General features: G+C 42.8%; 1 protein-coding gene across 1 annotated transcript in view; it reads left to right on the forward strand.

Moving 5' to 3' along the window:
• The window catches only part of LOC307176614 (ATP-binding cassette sub-family C member 4-like), a gene marked incomplete at its 5' end in the record, with an annotated part of 194,488 nt that overhangs the window by 138,301 nt on the left and 39,060 nt on the right, over positions 1-17,127 (forward strand). The window contains 5 exon segments of the mRNA XM_079902944.1: positions 6,689-6,839; positions 11,261-11,380; positions 13,115-13,215; positions 14,290-14,331; positions 14,335-14,420. Of these exon segments, the coding sequence (XP_079759070.1) occupies positions 6,689-6,839; positions 11,261-11,380; positions 13,115-13,215; positions 14,290-14,331; positions 14,335-14,420 (500 nt within the window).

Genomic DNA, 17,127 nt, shown 5'->3' on the forward strand with positions numbered 1-17,127 from the left:
AATAAACTCCACTTGGTCATGATATAGTATCTTTTTTTAATGTATTATTGTATGTAATTTGTTAATGTTTGGCAAGAATTTTTGTTTCTGTTGTTCATGAGAATATTGGCCTGTAATTTGCTTTTCTTGAACTATTTTGTCGGCTTTTGGTATCAGAATTATGCAGGTCTCAAAAAAGACAGGAAATATTTCCATTTTGTGGTGGTCAGTTTTATGTGTCAACTTGACCAGACTACATTCTCCAGTTATTCAATCAAAAGGTAATCTAGGTGTTGTTGTGTAGGTATTTTGTAGATGTGATTAAAGTCCTTAATCAGTTGATTTTAAGTAAGAACGATTATCCTGGATAGTCTGGGTGGGCACAGTTCAGTCAGTTGGAAGGGCTTAGGAGCTAAGCCTTCCCTGAAGAAAAAGAAATTCTGCCTGTGGTTAATAGCCTCAGCTCCTGCACAGGAGTTCCAGCGTATCCTTTGTAACAGCCAGCCATGTGAATTTTGGACTTGCCTAGCCAAGTTTGATTGTGGAGTATTATCATTTTTATATTGTTAGATTCAGTTTATCGGTATGTTGTTTCATGTTCCTAAGACAGTTTGGTTTATAATTTTTCTTTCTTTTAATGTCTTTGTCTGGTTTTTACATCATAATGCTGTACTCAAATTTCCTGGAAGAGGTTGGTAAAACTTCTTTTGTACAATTTATTTGTGTAGCCCTCTTGGCCTAAAGTCTTTTCTGTGGATACAAATTCTTTTTTTTTTTTTGGGCCACGCTGTGCAACTTGCAGGCTCTTAGTTCCCCAACCAGGGATTGAACCTGGCACCCCGGCACCCTGGCAGTGACAGCGCCAAGTCCTAACCACTGAACCACCAGGGAATTCCCCTGGATTCAAATTCTTAATTCAATATGGAATTATTCAGATTTTCTGTGTCTTATGTCAGTCTTTGTATGTCATTTTTCAAGACATTTGTCCTTTGCATCAAAATTTAAAAATTTATCTGCACAATGTTTATTATATCCTCTTTATAATACCCATGGTATCTCTTGTGCTATCCTCTTTTAATTCAAATTAATGGTAAATTTCCCATTTTTGTTTTGTTTTTTTCCTTACATTTCATGGTGCTTTCAAAGAACCAAGCTTTGTATTTGTTGATTTTTCTGCTTAGAAGTTAGTTTTCGATTACATTCATGTCTGCTTTTTTCTTATTTCCATTCTTCTACATACATTAGTTTAATATGCTGGGTTTTTTTTTAAATTATAAGGTATATTTTAAATTCTTGACTTTTAGCTTTTTCTTTTTGTAAGACTTTATTTTTTTGTTCGGGCATTTTTGCAGTTCACAACAAAATTACGAGGACGATATAGAGATTTCCCATGTATTCTCTGTAGCCTTTAAAAAAATGTTTAAACTGTAAATGTACCTCTAAGCACAGCTGTAGTTTGCAGCCCTCAGATTTTAATATTAGTAGATTTTCATTTTCTTTTGCCAAAATACTTTCTAATTTTATTACAGTTTTTGAACTAGGTGATATTTTCAAGTGTATTAGTGAGCTTCCAAACATTTATTAATTTTCTAGTTACCTTTTTGTCACCGATTTCTACTTAAATCCATGTAGGTTAGAATATGTTGTGTACAATTTCTGTCCCTTGAAGTTTGTTGATTCTTGCTTTAGTATAGCATACATGTAACTGAAAAGAACGTATTATGTAGTTATTTACTGCAGTGTTATGTAGTTATTTACTGCAGTGTTATGTAGTTATTTACTGCAGTATTATGTAGTTATTTACTGCAGTATTGTATATTTCTTAATTAGGTCAAGTTTGTTAATCATGTTTTCAAAACCTTCTATATCCCTCTTGATGTTTATCTGCTTGTTTTATCAGTTATCGAGGTGAGTTTAATTCTCCCACTGTGAGTATGGAATTGCCTATTTCTCCTGAGTCCTGTCAGATTTTCCTTTATATATTTTGAAGCTATGTTATTAAAGGATGATATAAATTTAGATTTTAAAAAATACCTTCTGGATAAATCAACCCTTTATTCTTATGAAATGTTTTCCTTATTTCTAGGAATCCTTCCTAACTTCATGTTCATAGTGGTGTAGATAGATACTCCAGCTTTCTTTTGGCTAGTGTTTTTATGGGGTACCTTTTTCAACATTTCATCTCCACCTTCATGTGCTATTATTTTTAAGGTGTGCCTTTTTAAAAGCAGCAAATAAATGGACTTCAGTCTTGAATTTTGTAATAAGCACGAACCCTGACAAAAGGTAGAAAGGAAACTATTGATCAATGAGATATGCTGAACACAAGAAGTGCACTATGTTTCCCCAGTGCTTTCTGTTGTGTTGATTAACAAACTGTAAACCAGACACCACCATTCACTCTTCAGCGGAGTTAGCTGTGACTCTCAATTGGGAGCTAACTGAAGGATACACAGGTCCCAGAGCTGGTGTGGTTGTGAAAAGATCCAAGGCAGCCAAATGAGGGATGAAGGTGTGATTAGTGTATCCCAAGGAAAAGACAAGTTTAGAAAAGCTTAGACTTAGGGTTTGTGTACATCTCATCATACAGATATGACACCCCAGTGTTCTGATTGAACGGAGTTAACCGAGGTGGGTGAGGTCAAAGGACACAGAGGTGAGAAACGAGGGATCTGGGAACCAGAGCTGATCTCTGAACCTCCTGAGAGGTGCACGGTACTCTATCAGCTTACATGCAGACTCAACGCTAACCCTAGGTTGGCATTAAGTTTAGGAGCTTACATGTAGAAGCCTTCCATGTTTTTCCTTTTGCTTCTATTTATACTGTAATTGAAGGGTAACGAGTACTGTAGGATAGGAGTTACAGTTTTGTTTTGGTTTGGTTTGGTTTGGTTTTTTTGCGGTACGCGGGCCTCTCACTGTTGTGGCCTCTCCCGTTGCGGAGCACAGGCTCCGGACCTGCAGGCTCAGCGGCCATGGCTCACGGGCCCAGCCGCTCCGCGGCATGTGGGATCTTCCCGCACCGGGGCACGAACCCGTGTCCCCTGCATCGGCAGGCGGACTCTCAACCACTGCGCCACCAGGGAAGCCCAGGAGTTACATTTTATTTCATAATTCTTTCAGAGTTTTGTGTAGTGTGTTCAGAATTTTACTGTCTCCACAAGAATCTTGTGTTAGCCAGCAGCACAATCTATGTGATAGCCATTTCATTGAAAGGTTATTTTTTAATCTCATATGTTTCCAGAATGAATAGGTTGAAGAGTCTCTCCTACACCCACATCAGTAAACAGCTTACTGATCAAAAACTAGTTGTCATCTTTTTCCCTCTCTAAATCACAAGGAAATCTTGCCTTGTTTTCTTGCCAAAAGTTTATTGCACTTAAGTTATATCTTTTGCAAAATCAGTGATAGTTTAAGGAAATCTGGCTGATTTGTACTTACCACAGCTTGAAACAGAATTCTTAAGAGTCTGACCGTAGAATTAAAAGCTTTGAAATTCTTCTGAGGTGTTAGCAATCTTAATGATCCTGGTTTTATTTTTTAATACTGTAAACAAATAATAAAAGTAATGTCTACTGATTAAGTGGTTTTATGATTAAATATATATTTCACATCGTGCCTAAAATAGGTATCAGACTGAGCAAGAGAGAATTAAATAATAGAGAGTGAGCCCAAAGTATGAATGGCATATTTATTTGCATTAAATAGGAAGAATACATTGTTACTGATGTTTATAGAAAGCATGTTCTTTGACGTAAGCTTCACAGAGACTATCCGGAACAGAATCCCTTGGAATTAAGTTTAAAGTAACATGTGGGTAGATACCTAGGAACTGCTACAGGACTGTAAGCAGTTTGGAAGTTAAATGCCAAGGAGGCAGATGGGGCCTTGTATTTCAAACTGTGCTTGTGAAAGGAATGTGTTCAAATCTGCAATATTATAATACAGTGTTAATTATAGGTCGAGACTTGCTGGTGAAATTTTAATGTTTTACCACCATCCAGACACAGGTGTTACACATTTAAACTACCCAGCCTCATTTTGTGTCCTTGGCGTTTATGTATTTATTAAAATTAGATAGGGTTTTTTTTTTTTCAAGTCATTTTGCTTTCTGGGCTTAGACCTCATCTTTCTTATGAAATTTTCTTTTTTCTTATTTAAAGAATAATTCTTAAATCGACACATGTTAGTGTGTTCTATAGGCGAGCACTTTTTTTTTTTTTTGCAGTACGCAGGCCTCTCACTGCTGTGGCCTCTCCCGTTGCGGAGCACAGGCTTCGGACGCGCAGGCTCAGCGGCCATGGCTCACGGGCCCAGCCGCTCTGTGGCATGTGGGATCTTCCCGGACCGGGGCACGAACCCATGTCCCCTGCATCGGCAGGCGGACTCCCAAGCACTGCGCCACCAGGGAAGCTCCGAGCCCTTTGTTTTGATCTTACCTCTGCTTCCCAGGTAATCTGCCGGGCTGGGTTAGTCATAAAAGACCCCCACCTGGGGAGAGCCAGATTATTGAAACTGGTGAATGTTTTCCAATCAAATGATGTGAATCCGCTAAAAAACTGTAATTTGGATTTTTTCCTAATTGACATTTCAGCAGGTTTTTTTCCTGACAACCAACAACGGCAAGCCAAGTGACTTTACTTAAGGCTAGACATAGAAGGAACTGGAAGGACCGTCCCCGTGAGCACGAAGAGTGTAGCAGAGTGGGACACATCAATTAATCTGGTGGCTATAAGAAATTGTTCAGCTGTAGGTATAATAGGAGAGAGGTCAGACAGCCCTATTTTTCTCCACTTATGATTGTTATTGTTCCTTCAGAATTCCATTCCTCTTCTGAGTTTTATACTAATACCAAGGCAGAGACTGGGAGAAACAGGAAAAGCACATGGGTCTACATTCTGATCATGCAGTTTGTTTCACAAGGGCTCCTGGTCATAAAGTCACAGTTCTGGAAGCTTCCTCCTCCTTCCAGACCCCTCCTGCCTGCAGCTGTGGCTCTGGGATTTCCTGAGTATGAACAGTTCCTGGCTTTCTCTAAGGAACGTACTAAATTTCCGGGAAAACTTAGGACAACTACTTACCTCCCAGCTTCATGTTTCTTATCTGTAAATGGAAAGGACAGTTCTTAGTTTTCTTATTCACAAGATGGTTGTGAGGATCCCCTGAGAAAACTGATTTGGAAGAGCTGTGAAACGATAACCTGCATCTCTGTGATACAGGCATTACCCCGCTAACCCGTCCCTCAGAGATGCACCGGGGCCAGCTGCCCTGGGTGACAAGGCGGGGAGGGCCCTGCGCTGGAGAGCACAGCATGCAGGTGCTGGCTCTGAGAGGACACAGAACAACTGGTGTTCACTCGGACAAGCATCTCAACCTTCCCAGCCCAGCTCCTTTTAGGTCAAAATTTCCATCAAATGTGATTACTACCTGCAAATTATTCATGCCACTCTTTCTGTTAAACCAGCCTGTGAAATTCAGTTGTCAGTCGCTTAGAATCCTCAAAAAAGTGTTCACACGTTCTTCGCTGTGTTTCCCCAGCGCTCTGTGACCTGTACAGGTCACCATGGATTTGTATCCATCTGAGACTAAAATTCAGAGGCCTTGGCTGACGCTATGTGAATCTGCACGTCCCCCCAACCCTGCCCCGCTTTCACAGCAGGCAGATGCTAAGTGCTGATTGCGTTCCTGTCGCCTGAAGCTGTACGCCGTGATATCATACTTCTCCCGAGAAAGATGGATGTTTAAATCAGCATCCTTCAGTGCCCTGGGTTCCTATTCTGTCTGCTGTCTTTTTAAGCCAAGATCATTTCCTGAGATAAAATCACCTGGTGGGATGAGATGATGATTAAGTGAATGTTCCTGGAGCTCTTAGCACAGTGCCTTGCATACAGTAAACACCTGGTAGACGGCATCTGCTGTTGTTATAATCATTAGCCTTTGAAATGGACATTTTAAATACTTAGCATAATGATAGGAAGTTGGGAGCAGGCTTAAATGTGTCATAATGGCTGTAACCTGGGCTCTCCAGCTCCGTGACTTGTGCTTTGCCGTCTTGATCAAGTTGCTTTTCCTCTCCCTGTGCCTCAGTGTCTCCCTCTGGAAGGTGAGATAATACTGTTACTCGATAGGGCTATTGTGAGGATCAACTAAGTAAATACACGTGAAGTGTTAATGTACAGCCCGGTACACATTCAGCACTCAGTATGTGCTAAGTATGTTCAGAAAACCAAGAAAGAAAGAGGAATTCCTACTTCCAGAGGTCAGCATTTGAATTTTTTCCTGCTTTTCTGGACACTGAATTTGTAATTAACCACTTCTTTACCCCTATAGGCGAAGCTTCTGAATTCCTCATCTGCGGTACCTGCTTGCTCATCTCTCTGGTAGCACCTACTGACTCATGATAGTTTGGGATTCAAGTCCTACTCTGAGTCTTGAATATTCTCATCTGTGGAAAATAGCAATGCCTGCCTCACAGGGCTACCGAGTGTATCACAAGAGCTAATACCTAGAAAGTTCTTACAGTGTTTGACACACGCAATAAATAAATACGAGGGCCACTTATAATTTTATTTCTTTGGATGGGAAAGCATTCCCTACCATTCCAACAAGGCTTTCAAGGAAAGGAATGCAATCCTCACAAAACAGCCAAGTTTATCTTTGAAAAGAATCCTTGACAAGGAGGCCTCTGTATCTCTTTCTGCTCTTTTAGACGTTTCTCCTTGTGATTGGCGTGGCAGGCGTGATGGTGGCTGTGATTCCTTGGACTGTGATGCCCCTGGTTCCCCTCGCCATCATTTTCTTTGTTCTTCGGCAATATTTCTCAGAGACGTCAGGAGATGTCAAACGCCTGGAATGTGCAGGTGAGTTCCCCGGGGCTCTCAGGTTGGGATGGCAACTCAGCCTGGCTTCCATTTATGCTGTAATGGGCCAGACCCCTGAAATTCTGCAGACTCTGTCTTCTGGAATTTCTCACTAAGTTAACATTAGGTAATTGGATATCATGGCCACTGTGAGTCCATGTGGCCCTTAAGGCAAATGGAGCTGGTGGCGGGTCAGCTGCAGCTTTGCATTTTAGCAAATGCGAGCACCGTGAGGACAGGGGACTGTTTCTGTCTTGTTCATGACATGCTTCCTCACACAGAGCATCTACTCCATAAATACTTTTCTTAAAAATACAGTATTTCATCATGTTGGAACTAATGAAGAAGAGAAACGGGATTTTTCTTCTCCAAGTTACCAGAAGTGATAAGGAAAGGAAAAGATTAGGAAAAGGAAAGGAGACATCAGGAAACGTATGTCAGAAGTAATATATTTGAAAGATACATTCTTTCTCATGTTCAAAGATGGCAATTAAGTTGCACTTGTTAAATGCTTTGAAAAGGTAAGTGCTGTTATTTTCAGGTTTGCAGTTATCATCACCAGTATTTGCTGTGGTACCACCCTGTTTGTGGTCCCCCTTCCCCAATGCTGTTCATATAAATGGCTGCTGAAAATAATCCCCTGAGAAGGACACAGGAGGGGGAATCCGTTCCGTACGCATGTAGTTTATTACTCCATTCAACTTCCTAGTTTTAGAATAATGGGAAACACATTTTATGATTAATTATTCTATTCTGCAGGTAATCAGAGAGGATGAAATAATTCAGAGCTTATCTCGCTATTAATGCACAAACATATTTCATTAATATTGAAACAAAAAATTATAAGTAGAATTGTTATGTATTTTTTAAAAAGGTATAAGGACAATAGCCAAAAAGGAAGGAAGGAAGATGTTTCCATCAGAAATCCCAACCATGGGTAGTTACTGCAAATTAATACCAACTTAACTTTCTAGAAACCAAGCCAACAAGAGACGCATATTGATCCCAAGGTTCTTCGTATCTACTAAATGGAAAAGCATCTAAATTCATCGAGACAAAGGACTTTTTTTGTTGTGGTATTTGTGTGTTTTTTTAAAGTAATGAATTCTTTTTTTTTTTTAAAGAAGATGTTGGGGGTAGGAGTTTATTAATTAATTAATTTATTTTTACTGTGTTGGGTCTTTGTTTCTGTGTGAGGGCTTTTCTCTAGTTGTGGCAAGCGGGGGCCACTCTTCATCATGGTGCGCGGGACTCTCACTATCGCGGCCTCTCTTGTTGCGGAGCACAGGCTCCAGACGCTCAGGCTCAGTAGTTGTGGCTCACGGGCCCAGTTGCTCCGCGGCATGTGGGATCCTCCCAGACCAGGGCTCGAACCCGTGTCCTCTGCATTAGCAGGCAGATTCCCAACCACTGCGCCACCAGGGAAGCCCCTAAAGTAATGAATTCTTAAGAGGCATTTATCCTAAGTATCTACGTAAAGGATAGTGGGCATCAGTTTCATAAAAGCTGTAGAAAAAACGTTCAGTCATCAAGAGAACCAGCTAAAGCCCCGTGAGGTCTGGTTTTGTGAGGTGTTTGAATGGACTGTGGAGCAGTAGAGTCCAGATGTGTGCGCTGTTCTGCCCGTGTGACTTGGTAGGATGGTAGGACCTGGGGAAGCAGAAGAGGAAGTGATGAGCTCCATCCAATCTTCTGTGTACGCAAGGCTTCAGGTGTTTTATGATTTGAGGCCACTCACGAAATGGAGTCATTCAATAGTCTTGTTGCAAAGCAGATCTGGTACATTCAAAGAGGAGTTGTACCAGAAGGAATGCTTGACAGAGATGTTTGCCTGGGGCAAGGGCCGCCTCCCATCTGTATGAAAGTGGAAAGGAGGGCACCTCCTGAGGCTTTTTTAAAGAATCAGTACAGGAATTTTCAGTGTTTGTTATGGAGGTTTTGAAAACTTGGGCACAGCTCCTGTGGAGTATTTGTGTTTTCGGCGCCCCTAGTAGGCTGTGACAGCGTTAGACCGTAAGTTCAATCTGGATACTCCCTCCTCCACTCCCCCAGATAACTAAATGTGGTGGTCAGTTCATTAGAACTGTTTATGTTTTCTCTCTAGATAGTGGGTCTGTGTCATAAATAATAACACTGCTGTTTTCTCTGTACAGTAAATGATAGTATGTCTTAAGGCCACTGCTAGAGCCACTAGCAAAAAGAAGGACGCCTGATTGCTATGGCCAGACGACATAAACCTGCTTCATTTTTGTGCTCTGAAGAACTACTAAAGTCCTGAGGTTTATTTTCATTTATTTATTTTAACATCTTTATTGGAGTATAATTGCTTTACAGTGGTGTGTTAGTTTCTGCTTTATAACAAAGTGAATCAGCCATACATATACATATGTTCCCATACCTCTTCCCTCTTGCATCTCCCTCCCTCCCACCCTCCCTAGCCCACCCCTCCAGGCGGTCACAAAGCACCGACCTGAGGTTTATTTTCAGATCCTACTGCCTAGCTGCCACTGGAAGCTTAGGTTAACTTTTGTCATCTTAATGACAAACCTGCAGCTGATTATAATGGGGTTTTTTTGGCATATTTTTGCAAAAGCGAGCGTAGCAGTGGTCAGTCAGGGAGCAGTACGTAAAACCAAGATGAAGTTTGGTTGCCTTTCTCTAGCCAGCTTTATTCATTTGGCGGTGCCTGAATGCTGAAGCCGTATCCAAGGTCACAGACTCACACTGTCCGTCCCTGACAACAGCAGGTTATAGCCTAGTTCACGGAGGGGAATGAAAATCGTAAGGGTCCTCCCTGCCCAGCAGCCTGAAGCCCACCTGTTCCTTGATGTGCAGGAGCCAGACCCTGGTGCTCGTGTTCAGTGTGCTCTTAGAGAAGATGCCAGGAAATGTGACACCAGGCCCCAGACCCACATGAAGTCACTCAAAAGAGAACGGACATTAAGGCCACGGTCAGATTCTAAAAGAGTGATGTGAGTGTCACATGCACAGTGACCTCCAGAAGCCTCAAGTATCCAGCAGGCAGTTATAAAAACATCCATCAGGTTCATGGAGCGGAGTCAAGACCATTCAGAGCTGCCTGGGCTGCCCGGGTCCTATGGGCAAGAGGGCAGTGCGATACCCAGGCTCCGTGACCTGCAAAGAGACTCTTGATGCAGGTTCAGGGGAAGTCCCAGGATGCAGGGAGACAGCAGACTGTCCCTTCACCTTCGTATCTCACCCCAGTCCTGTGCCTGGCACTGTTCCAGTTTGGGGGATATGCCGATTTTATCCCAGCCCTTAAGTTACTAATCTGAGGTGGAGACAACACAGATAGCTCATCAAAATTCAGTGTGGTGAGCACTCTCACAGAGAATTAAATGGAAAAACGCTGCTGCCTCAAAAATTAGTGGATAGTACTCAGCCATGAAAAAGAATGAAATATTGCCATTTGCAGCAAAATGGTTGGACCTAGAGAACATTATTCCTAGTAAAGTCAGTCAGAGAAGGGCAGTATAAATACTATATGATATCACTTACATGTGGAATCTAAAAAACAGTACAAATGACTATATATACAAAACAGAAACAGACTCAGAGACATAGAAAACAAACTTACGGTTACCAAAGCAGGCAGGGAGGGAGGGAGGAACAAATTAGGAGTATGGGATTAACAGACACACACTACTGTACATAAGGTAGGTGAGCAACAAGAATTTACTGTATAGCACAGGGAATTCTATGCAATAACTTGTAATAACCTATAATGGAACATAATCAGAAAAAAACTGAATCACTATGCTACATACCTGAGACTAACACATTATTGCAAATCAACTATACTTCATTAAGTTTTAAAAAAAATTTGGGCTTCCCTGGAGGCGCAGTGGTTGAGAGTCCGCCTGCCGATGCAGGGGACACGGGTTCGTGCCCCGGTCCGGGAGGCTCCCACATGCCGTGGAGTGGCTGGGCCTATGAGCCATGGCCGCTGAGCCTGCGCGTCCGGAGCCTGTGCTCCGCAACGGGAGAGGCCACCACAGTGAGAGGCCCGTGTACCACAAAAAAAAAAAAAAAAAAAAATTAGTGAACAATTTCCAACTGGAGGGAAGAATTTGGAGGGAAGCATGTTTGAGGAGGACCTTGATGAATGAGCTAGTAAAGAATTTCTTTATCTAAATCTAGCTGTGATTTGAATTTGGTCAAAGATAGGTTCAGAGAGAATCTTCATTTCCAGGTCATAAAAGTGAAGCTTGGTGTGACCAGGAGTTGGAGGTTTCATGTGGAGGACCCTCTACGGAAGAGGCATCATCCCTCTTCTCCCAGGCAGCCCACTACGAAGCCCTTTGGCAGGACGTGCAACCACAGAGCACGAGAGGCAGTTGGTTTCCTTGCATCCAGCCTCCCTAACTTTCTTTGTTGTTTGTCTGTCTCTGCTTCGCCAGCACAGAGCCTAGTGTTTTCCCACTTAGCATCTTCCTTCCGGGGACTCTGGACCATCCGGGCGAACAATGCTGAACAGAAGTTTCAGGAACTGTTCGATGCGCACCAGGACTTGCATTCAGGTCTGTAAGTTTCTGGACATGATTTCAAAGGATGGGAGGTGCTGCCTTCTGAGGCTTGAGTCCTTGTCAGGTGGCCTTGCCGGCCCACACCTCTCTCTGCGCCTCCCCAGCCCTTCCTCTCAGCCTCCCCTCTGAACTTCCCTCTTCCGCTGTCACACCCCTGCTTTTCTCCCCTCACTGGCTTGCACTGTCCTTCCATCACTGTGACCTGTGGCTTTCTGTCCCTTTAGGGCAGGAGTCAGCAAACTTTGTTTTGCAAAGAGCCAGAGAGTAATAATTTAGGCTTTGTTTGCCATACTATCTCTGTTGTAACTTTTCAACTTTCCTGTTTTAGCACAAAGACAGACAAAGATAATACATCAGCAAATGGCCAGTGGCTGTGGTCCAGTAAAACTTTATTTTCAGAACAGGTGGTGGGCTGTTTTTGGCCCCCAGGCTGTAGTTTGCGGACTCTCTTTTCACAGCATGAAGGGCAGCAGATGTGATTGAGGAAAATAATTTCCTGATTTGCCGCCCACTTGATGTGTATTATTCTTTGTACCAGTGAAGTTTTTTCTAGGTAGAAATTTCAGAATTTTCTCTAAGTCTATAAAATCCTGGCTCAGTTATCCAATCTTTATTGTATTTTGAAGATAAAGTGGCATTTTGAAAGCCACATGCAGATCCTGTTAGCTGATGGTTGTTTAGATACTGGCTGGTAAGAATAAACGCTATGCAGGGCCTGCAGTAAGTGCAGAAGGTGCTGGAAACACAGTGTGAGCTGAGCTCTCTGCTACTGGAGAAAAGGGAACAGTTGACATGTGAGAGGATGAGCCTCACTGAGGCCCAGCACTGCAGGAAATGTACCAACGAGACCATTTTTCCATGTTCTTTATTATGACTCTTGCCATCTTGTCTAATATACACTGTTTGGTTCTAATAAATTGTATTACAGCATTTATAGCGTGTGATTCCACAGTGTGGTCCATGTGAAGTCATTTGTGTCTTGATGAGACCTTTTATCTTTTTCTTTTCTTTCTTTGAATGGGTGGAGGTCTTCGCAGCTGTAGCAAGCTGACCTTCTGAACATTCCACGTAGCGTCCTATAGTTGGGAGGAGAGAACCAAGTTTACCATTAAGCTTTTTGTTCAGCTTAGCACTTTAGGTTTTAGCTTTAGGGCTACTTAGATCTCGGTTGTGGGTATTGAGGTGAGAAAGATTCCCTGTAGGGAAGAACAGTATCCTCCCTGCTGTGTGGGTACCAGATGAGCAGGCTGGCCTGAGTGCCATGAACTCACCATCCCTAACTATTCCATAGGAACAACGTTGAATAAGAAACAATGAGAGTAGTATTTAGATTTAAAAGCAGTGGTTCTTAAAACCCATTGCCTTGTGTTTCGTGGTTTCATCTGCAGCTACATTGGACGTAGTAAGTGAAATTACATAATGATCCTTGAAACCGTAATGACGAAGGTCTGAATAATGACATTATTCCTCACCTATATAATACTGTAAAATGTATGTCAATCCTGTTGGGATTCATAAACGCATCTAACATTCTTTCTAAATTTATAGTGGGTTTGTTTTTCACTGTATTATTGTCTCAATCAACAGATAGTAAAAGCGTGAGTAATACTGTCATTGCATGAAATGATTTAAATATGTAAAGGGGTCTTCTTGGTAAAGTGACAGAAGGAGCTGAGCAAGGGGTTGAGAATGAGACTGACTTTATTCCCCTTCTTCTTCCTCATTTAGCTTTGGATGCTGGTAAGGTGGGCCTGGCGCTGTCTCTCGCCCTCACGCTCATCGGGATGACCCAGTGGTGCGTCTGGCAAAGCGTCAGAGTTGAGAATATGGTGACGTTTGTCTTATCTTACCGTTCTTAGCTTTTTCAAGTCTCCTTGCCATTAAATGGCATAAAAGCAATTCTTATGTAAAATAGTAAAACTGTTATTTTTTACGTCATAGGTAAAAGATTTTTTTATATCCTCCTCCATCTGTTTAAAGTTAATGTAAAATAAGATCTATATATTTTTCTCAGTCTTATGTAGGCCATGTCAGCAGGTTTTATATTCATCACAAGCTGTCTTCAAATATAATAAATGTCTCTGTAAGAGGGAGGTTCTGAAATCCTGGAGAGAATATAAGCTAATTTCTTAGGGGTTTATTTTTGTTTCTTAATGGGTAATTCCTCATTTTTGGTAAAAGAAGAATTCAGTATTTTGAGGTTTGTTTATTTAATTAGTAGGTTCCTCTGTCCCCCATTTTAGCATTTGATCTTGTATGTGTTGAACACCTGAACACCCTTTTTTCTGGTAGGATAAGCCCCATCTCAGAATGAGCTATCAAAGGTGTCAAATTAAAGTTGTTTAAAAGGCCTTAGTCAATATGTAAATTATAGTCTCTTTTGAATATTAGCATCTTTTCTCCTAAAGGGAGAGAAACAATAAAAACAAAATCTTTCCATTTCTTTCTTCTAATAGAGTAGAAAGTGATTAATTATTAAAATGAGGTTTGATGGCCATCCAGTCAGCTCATCTATGACAGATGGCCTTTCTGTAGCAACACATTACTGACTGGCGTCCATAAGTATTCTTTGCTTTAACAAAATTCTTCTGCTTTTTATTCAGGTGTGAAAAGTGGATCAATAAAATCTTTGCATTCATTTCTCTAATTCTTTAATTCTAATATAATGTTGAAGGAAGTAGCTGTAAAGGACAGTGTTACAAGGCCGTAAACAAGTTTGCAGATCATCAAAGGCTTCATCAAACTCCTACTTCTGTCCTTTGTGTTTGCTAAGACCTTAGATATTCTTACCCATAGAAACGCGGATGTAAAGATTGAAAAGCAGAATGCTTCATGTACAATCTCTGAACATCCATGAACAAGACCTTCCCTTCCTAACTCATGTGATGTCATATGTGTTTCAGATGATTTCAGTAGAAAGAGTGATTGAATATACAGACCTCGAGTAAGAAGCACCCTGGCAATACTTCTTTCATCTTCCACCACCAGCCTGGCCCCATGAAGGACAGATTTTCTTTCAAAATATTAACTTAAGGTACAGCTTGGATGGGCCTCTGGTATTGAAGGACCTGTCATTAACTCAAGAGAAAAGGTTTGTTTAAGCCATTTGCCTCTTTAAAATCCAGCTTAAGATTTAGCACTGCACCTGCTGTTGGGTTCCTCGTCGGTGTGTCAGGGGGACTCTTTGTTCCTCCTGGATGCAGGTCAGATCAGTGACACTGGAGGTGAATCTTGGAAACCGACCATGGAATGGGGATCCCAGCATTTCTTTCCCTGTGTGGGGAGCTGCCTCACGGTGGTTGGTGGGCCCTGGAGCTTCTTCGAAATGCAGAATCTCAGGCCCACCCAGACTTCTTGACTCAGAATCACATTTAAACAAGACCCCCCAGTAAAGTCATTTCTCTCCCATAGGCAATTTTTTAAAAAATTTATTTATTTTATTTATTTATTTTTATTTTTGGCTGTGTTGGGTCTTCATTGCTGCATGCAGGCTTTCTCTAGTTGCGGCAAGCGGGGCTACTCTTCGTTGCGGTGCGTGGGCTTCTCATCGCGGTGGCTTCTCTTGTTGCGGAGCACGGGCTCTAGGTGCGTGGGCTTCAGTAGTTGCGGCACGCGAGCTCAGTAGTTGTGGCTCGCGAGCTCTAGAGCACAGGCTCAGTAGTTGTGGCACATGGGCTTAGTTGCTCCTCGGCATGTGGGATCTTCCTGGACCAGGGCTTGAACCCGTGTCCCCTGCATTGGCAGGTGGATTCTTAACCACTGTGCCACCAGGGAAGTCCCTCATAGGCAATTTTTGATGACTGGTAACCTGTGATTTCCAAGAAATGTCCTTTGACAGTTTGCAGTTGAGCTCATGAATCACCTAACCCCTCTTGTGTCTTAGCATGCGGCTCTAGAAAGTTCTGTGCCACTTACCCTACAAATTTACTTACTTTTATATTCTGCAAATCATGCCTTTACACTATAATCTAATTCTGTGTGATTCCAGTGCATTTATTTGCATCTTTTCAGTGGAGTCTGTCTTCATCACAGGCAGTTTTCATCCTGCTGTCTGGCCTTCCCCACACCAGCCTCCTGTGGGCACTATAGGTATTTCACCACAGGCTCGGCCCTGCCTGGGCTCCGAGTCAGAGACAGCCCGGCGTAGCAGGGTATGTGCAGCTCTTTCACTACCTGACGGGCTCAAAAATTACTCTTGCTGCCCGAAGCAGGGCACTAGGTCTGTTTGGCCTGTTTCCCAGGCACTAGGAGCCCACGTAGCTGCAGGTTTCTCTGCCAGCGCAGCTGTGGGTGCCAGTTCTTCCTGCTGACAGCCAGCCCCCCTGAGCTCAGGTACCTGTGTCCATGTCTTGCTTTAACTGTCTGGCATAGGATGTATATGGTAGGCCTGTTCTTTTAACTGCAGCTACACCTCTCCCCACTTTCTCTTCTAGCTACACAGAGGGGCATAATAAGCTGCCAGGCCATCCAGGTGATAAGGAGGCCTCAGCAGAATGGAAAAGAGGCCGATGCGTCCTGTGACTCACGGGCTCTGTTGTTTCAGGCAGACTAATTAATCTTACTAAGTCTCAGTCTTTTCTTTTGCAAAATGGAAGTGATAGGACCTAACCTCTAGGGTTGTTGAACAACTTAAACAAGATAAGGCACTGCGCAGTGGTTGAGAGTCCGCCTGCCGATGCAGGGGACACGGGTTCGTGCCCCGGTCCGGGAAGATCCCACATGCCGCGGAGCGGCTGGGCCTGTGAGCCGTGGCCGCTGAGCCTGCGCGTCCAGAGCCTGTTCTCCGCAACGGGAGAGGCCACAACAGTGAGAGGCCCACGTACAGCAAAAAAAAAAAAAAAAAAGATAAGGCACTTAAAGCACCAGCATGGAGACTAGCATAGAGTAAATTCCTGGACAAAGATTGTTGTCATTTTCATAGTGTGTAAATGACCGTAACCACTTATACTGTATCAATTGTCTGCCCCATGAAAATGTGAGGTTGGCCATTTGCAATTGTATGTATGGTGGCAGGATCCATCTGTCATGTCTTTTCTCTGCCCAACTTATTGTATACCTAAATAATATGGTAATCAGTTTTCCATAAATTTCTCCAGCTTGAGTTAAAAATCTCAGCTCCCTACATAATGCCTCTTTGTCTCAGGACACCACAGGTAACACAAAGGCAAATCCAATACAGATCCTGCTGTCAACACATACAGTCCATTTGAAAAAATAAGAAAAAGGCCATATTAGCTTTGTAAGATAGAAGGAGGTCATCATTTTTATGGAACTTTAGAACAAGATGGTATCACGTCTGTTAGGGTTGAGAGGAGTCCACAGGAGGGGTCAGGGAGAACATTTCTGAGGAATTAGGCCGTTGAGGCAGACTTGGTGATATATGGTTAGGGTTTCAGCAGGTGGAAATGCATGTGGAAGGCATTCCGGAAGGTGGGACCAGCATGAGCAAAGGCACGATGCCCTGATTCAGTGAGTGAAGAACCAGGCACCTGCAGAGCATTCAGGGAAAAGAACTGCCAGGTGTATAGCACACATTTTCACGTTCAGCCGTCACGACTACCTAGTAACCCCAGGGAAGCTGCCTCGTGGAGGTGGAGGATGGAGAGGTTAGCGGGGACGGTTTTGTAGCAGACTTCCCGGGGTGGAGTGACGGACACAGAGCCAGCTTCGGGAGTTTAATCTGAGAAGTGGGTGCACGTGGACCAGAGTGGGCAGATGCGGAAGGCAGGGAGCCAGTAGCT

The sequence above is a fragment of the Stenella coeruleoalba genome, assembly GCF_951394435.1.
Source record: "Stenella coeruleoalba genome assembly, chromosome: 18".
NCBI classification, from domain to species: domain Eukaryota; kingdom Metazoa; phylum Chordata; class Mammalia; order Artiodactyla; family Delphinidae; genus Stenella; species Stenella coeruleoalba.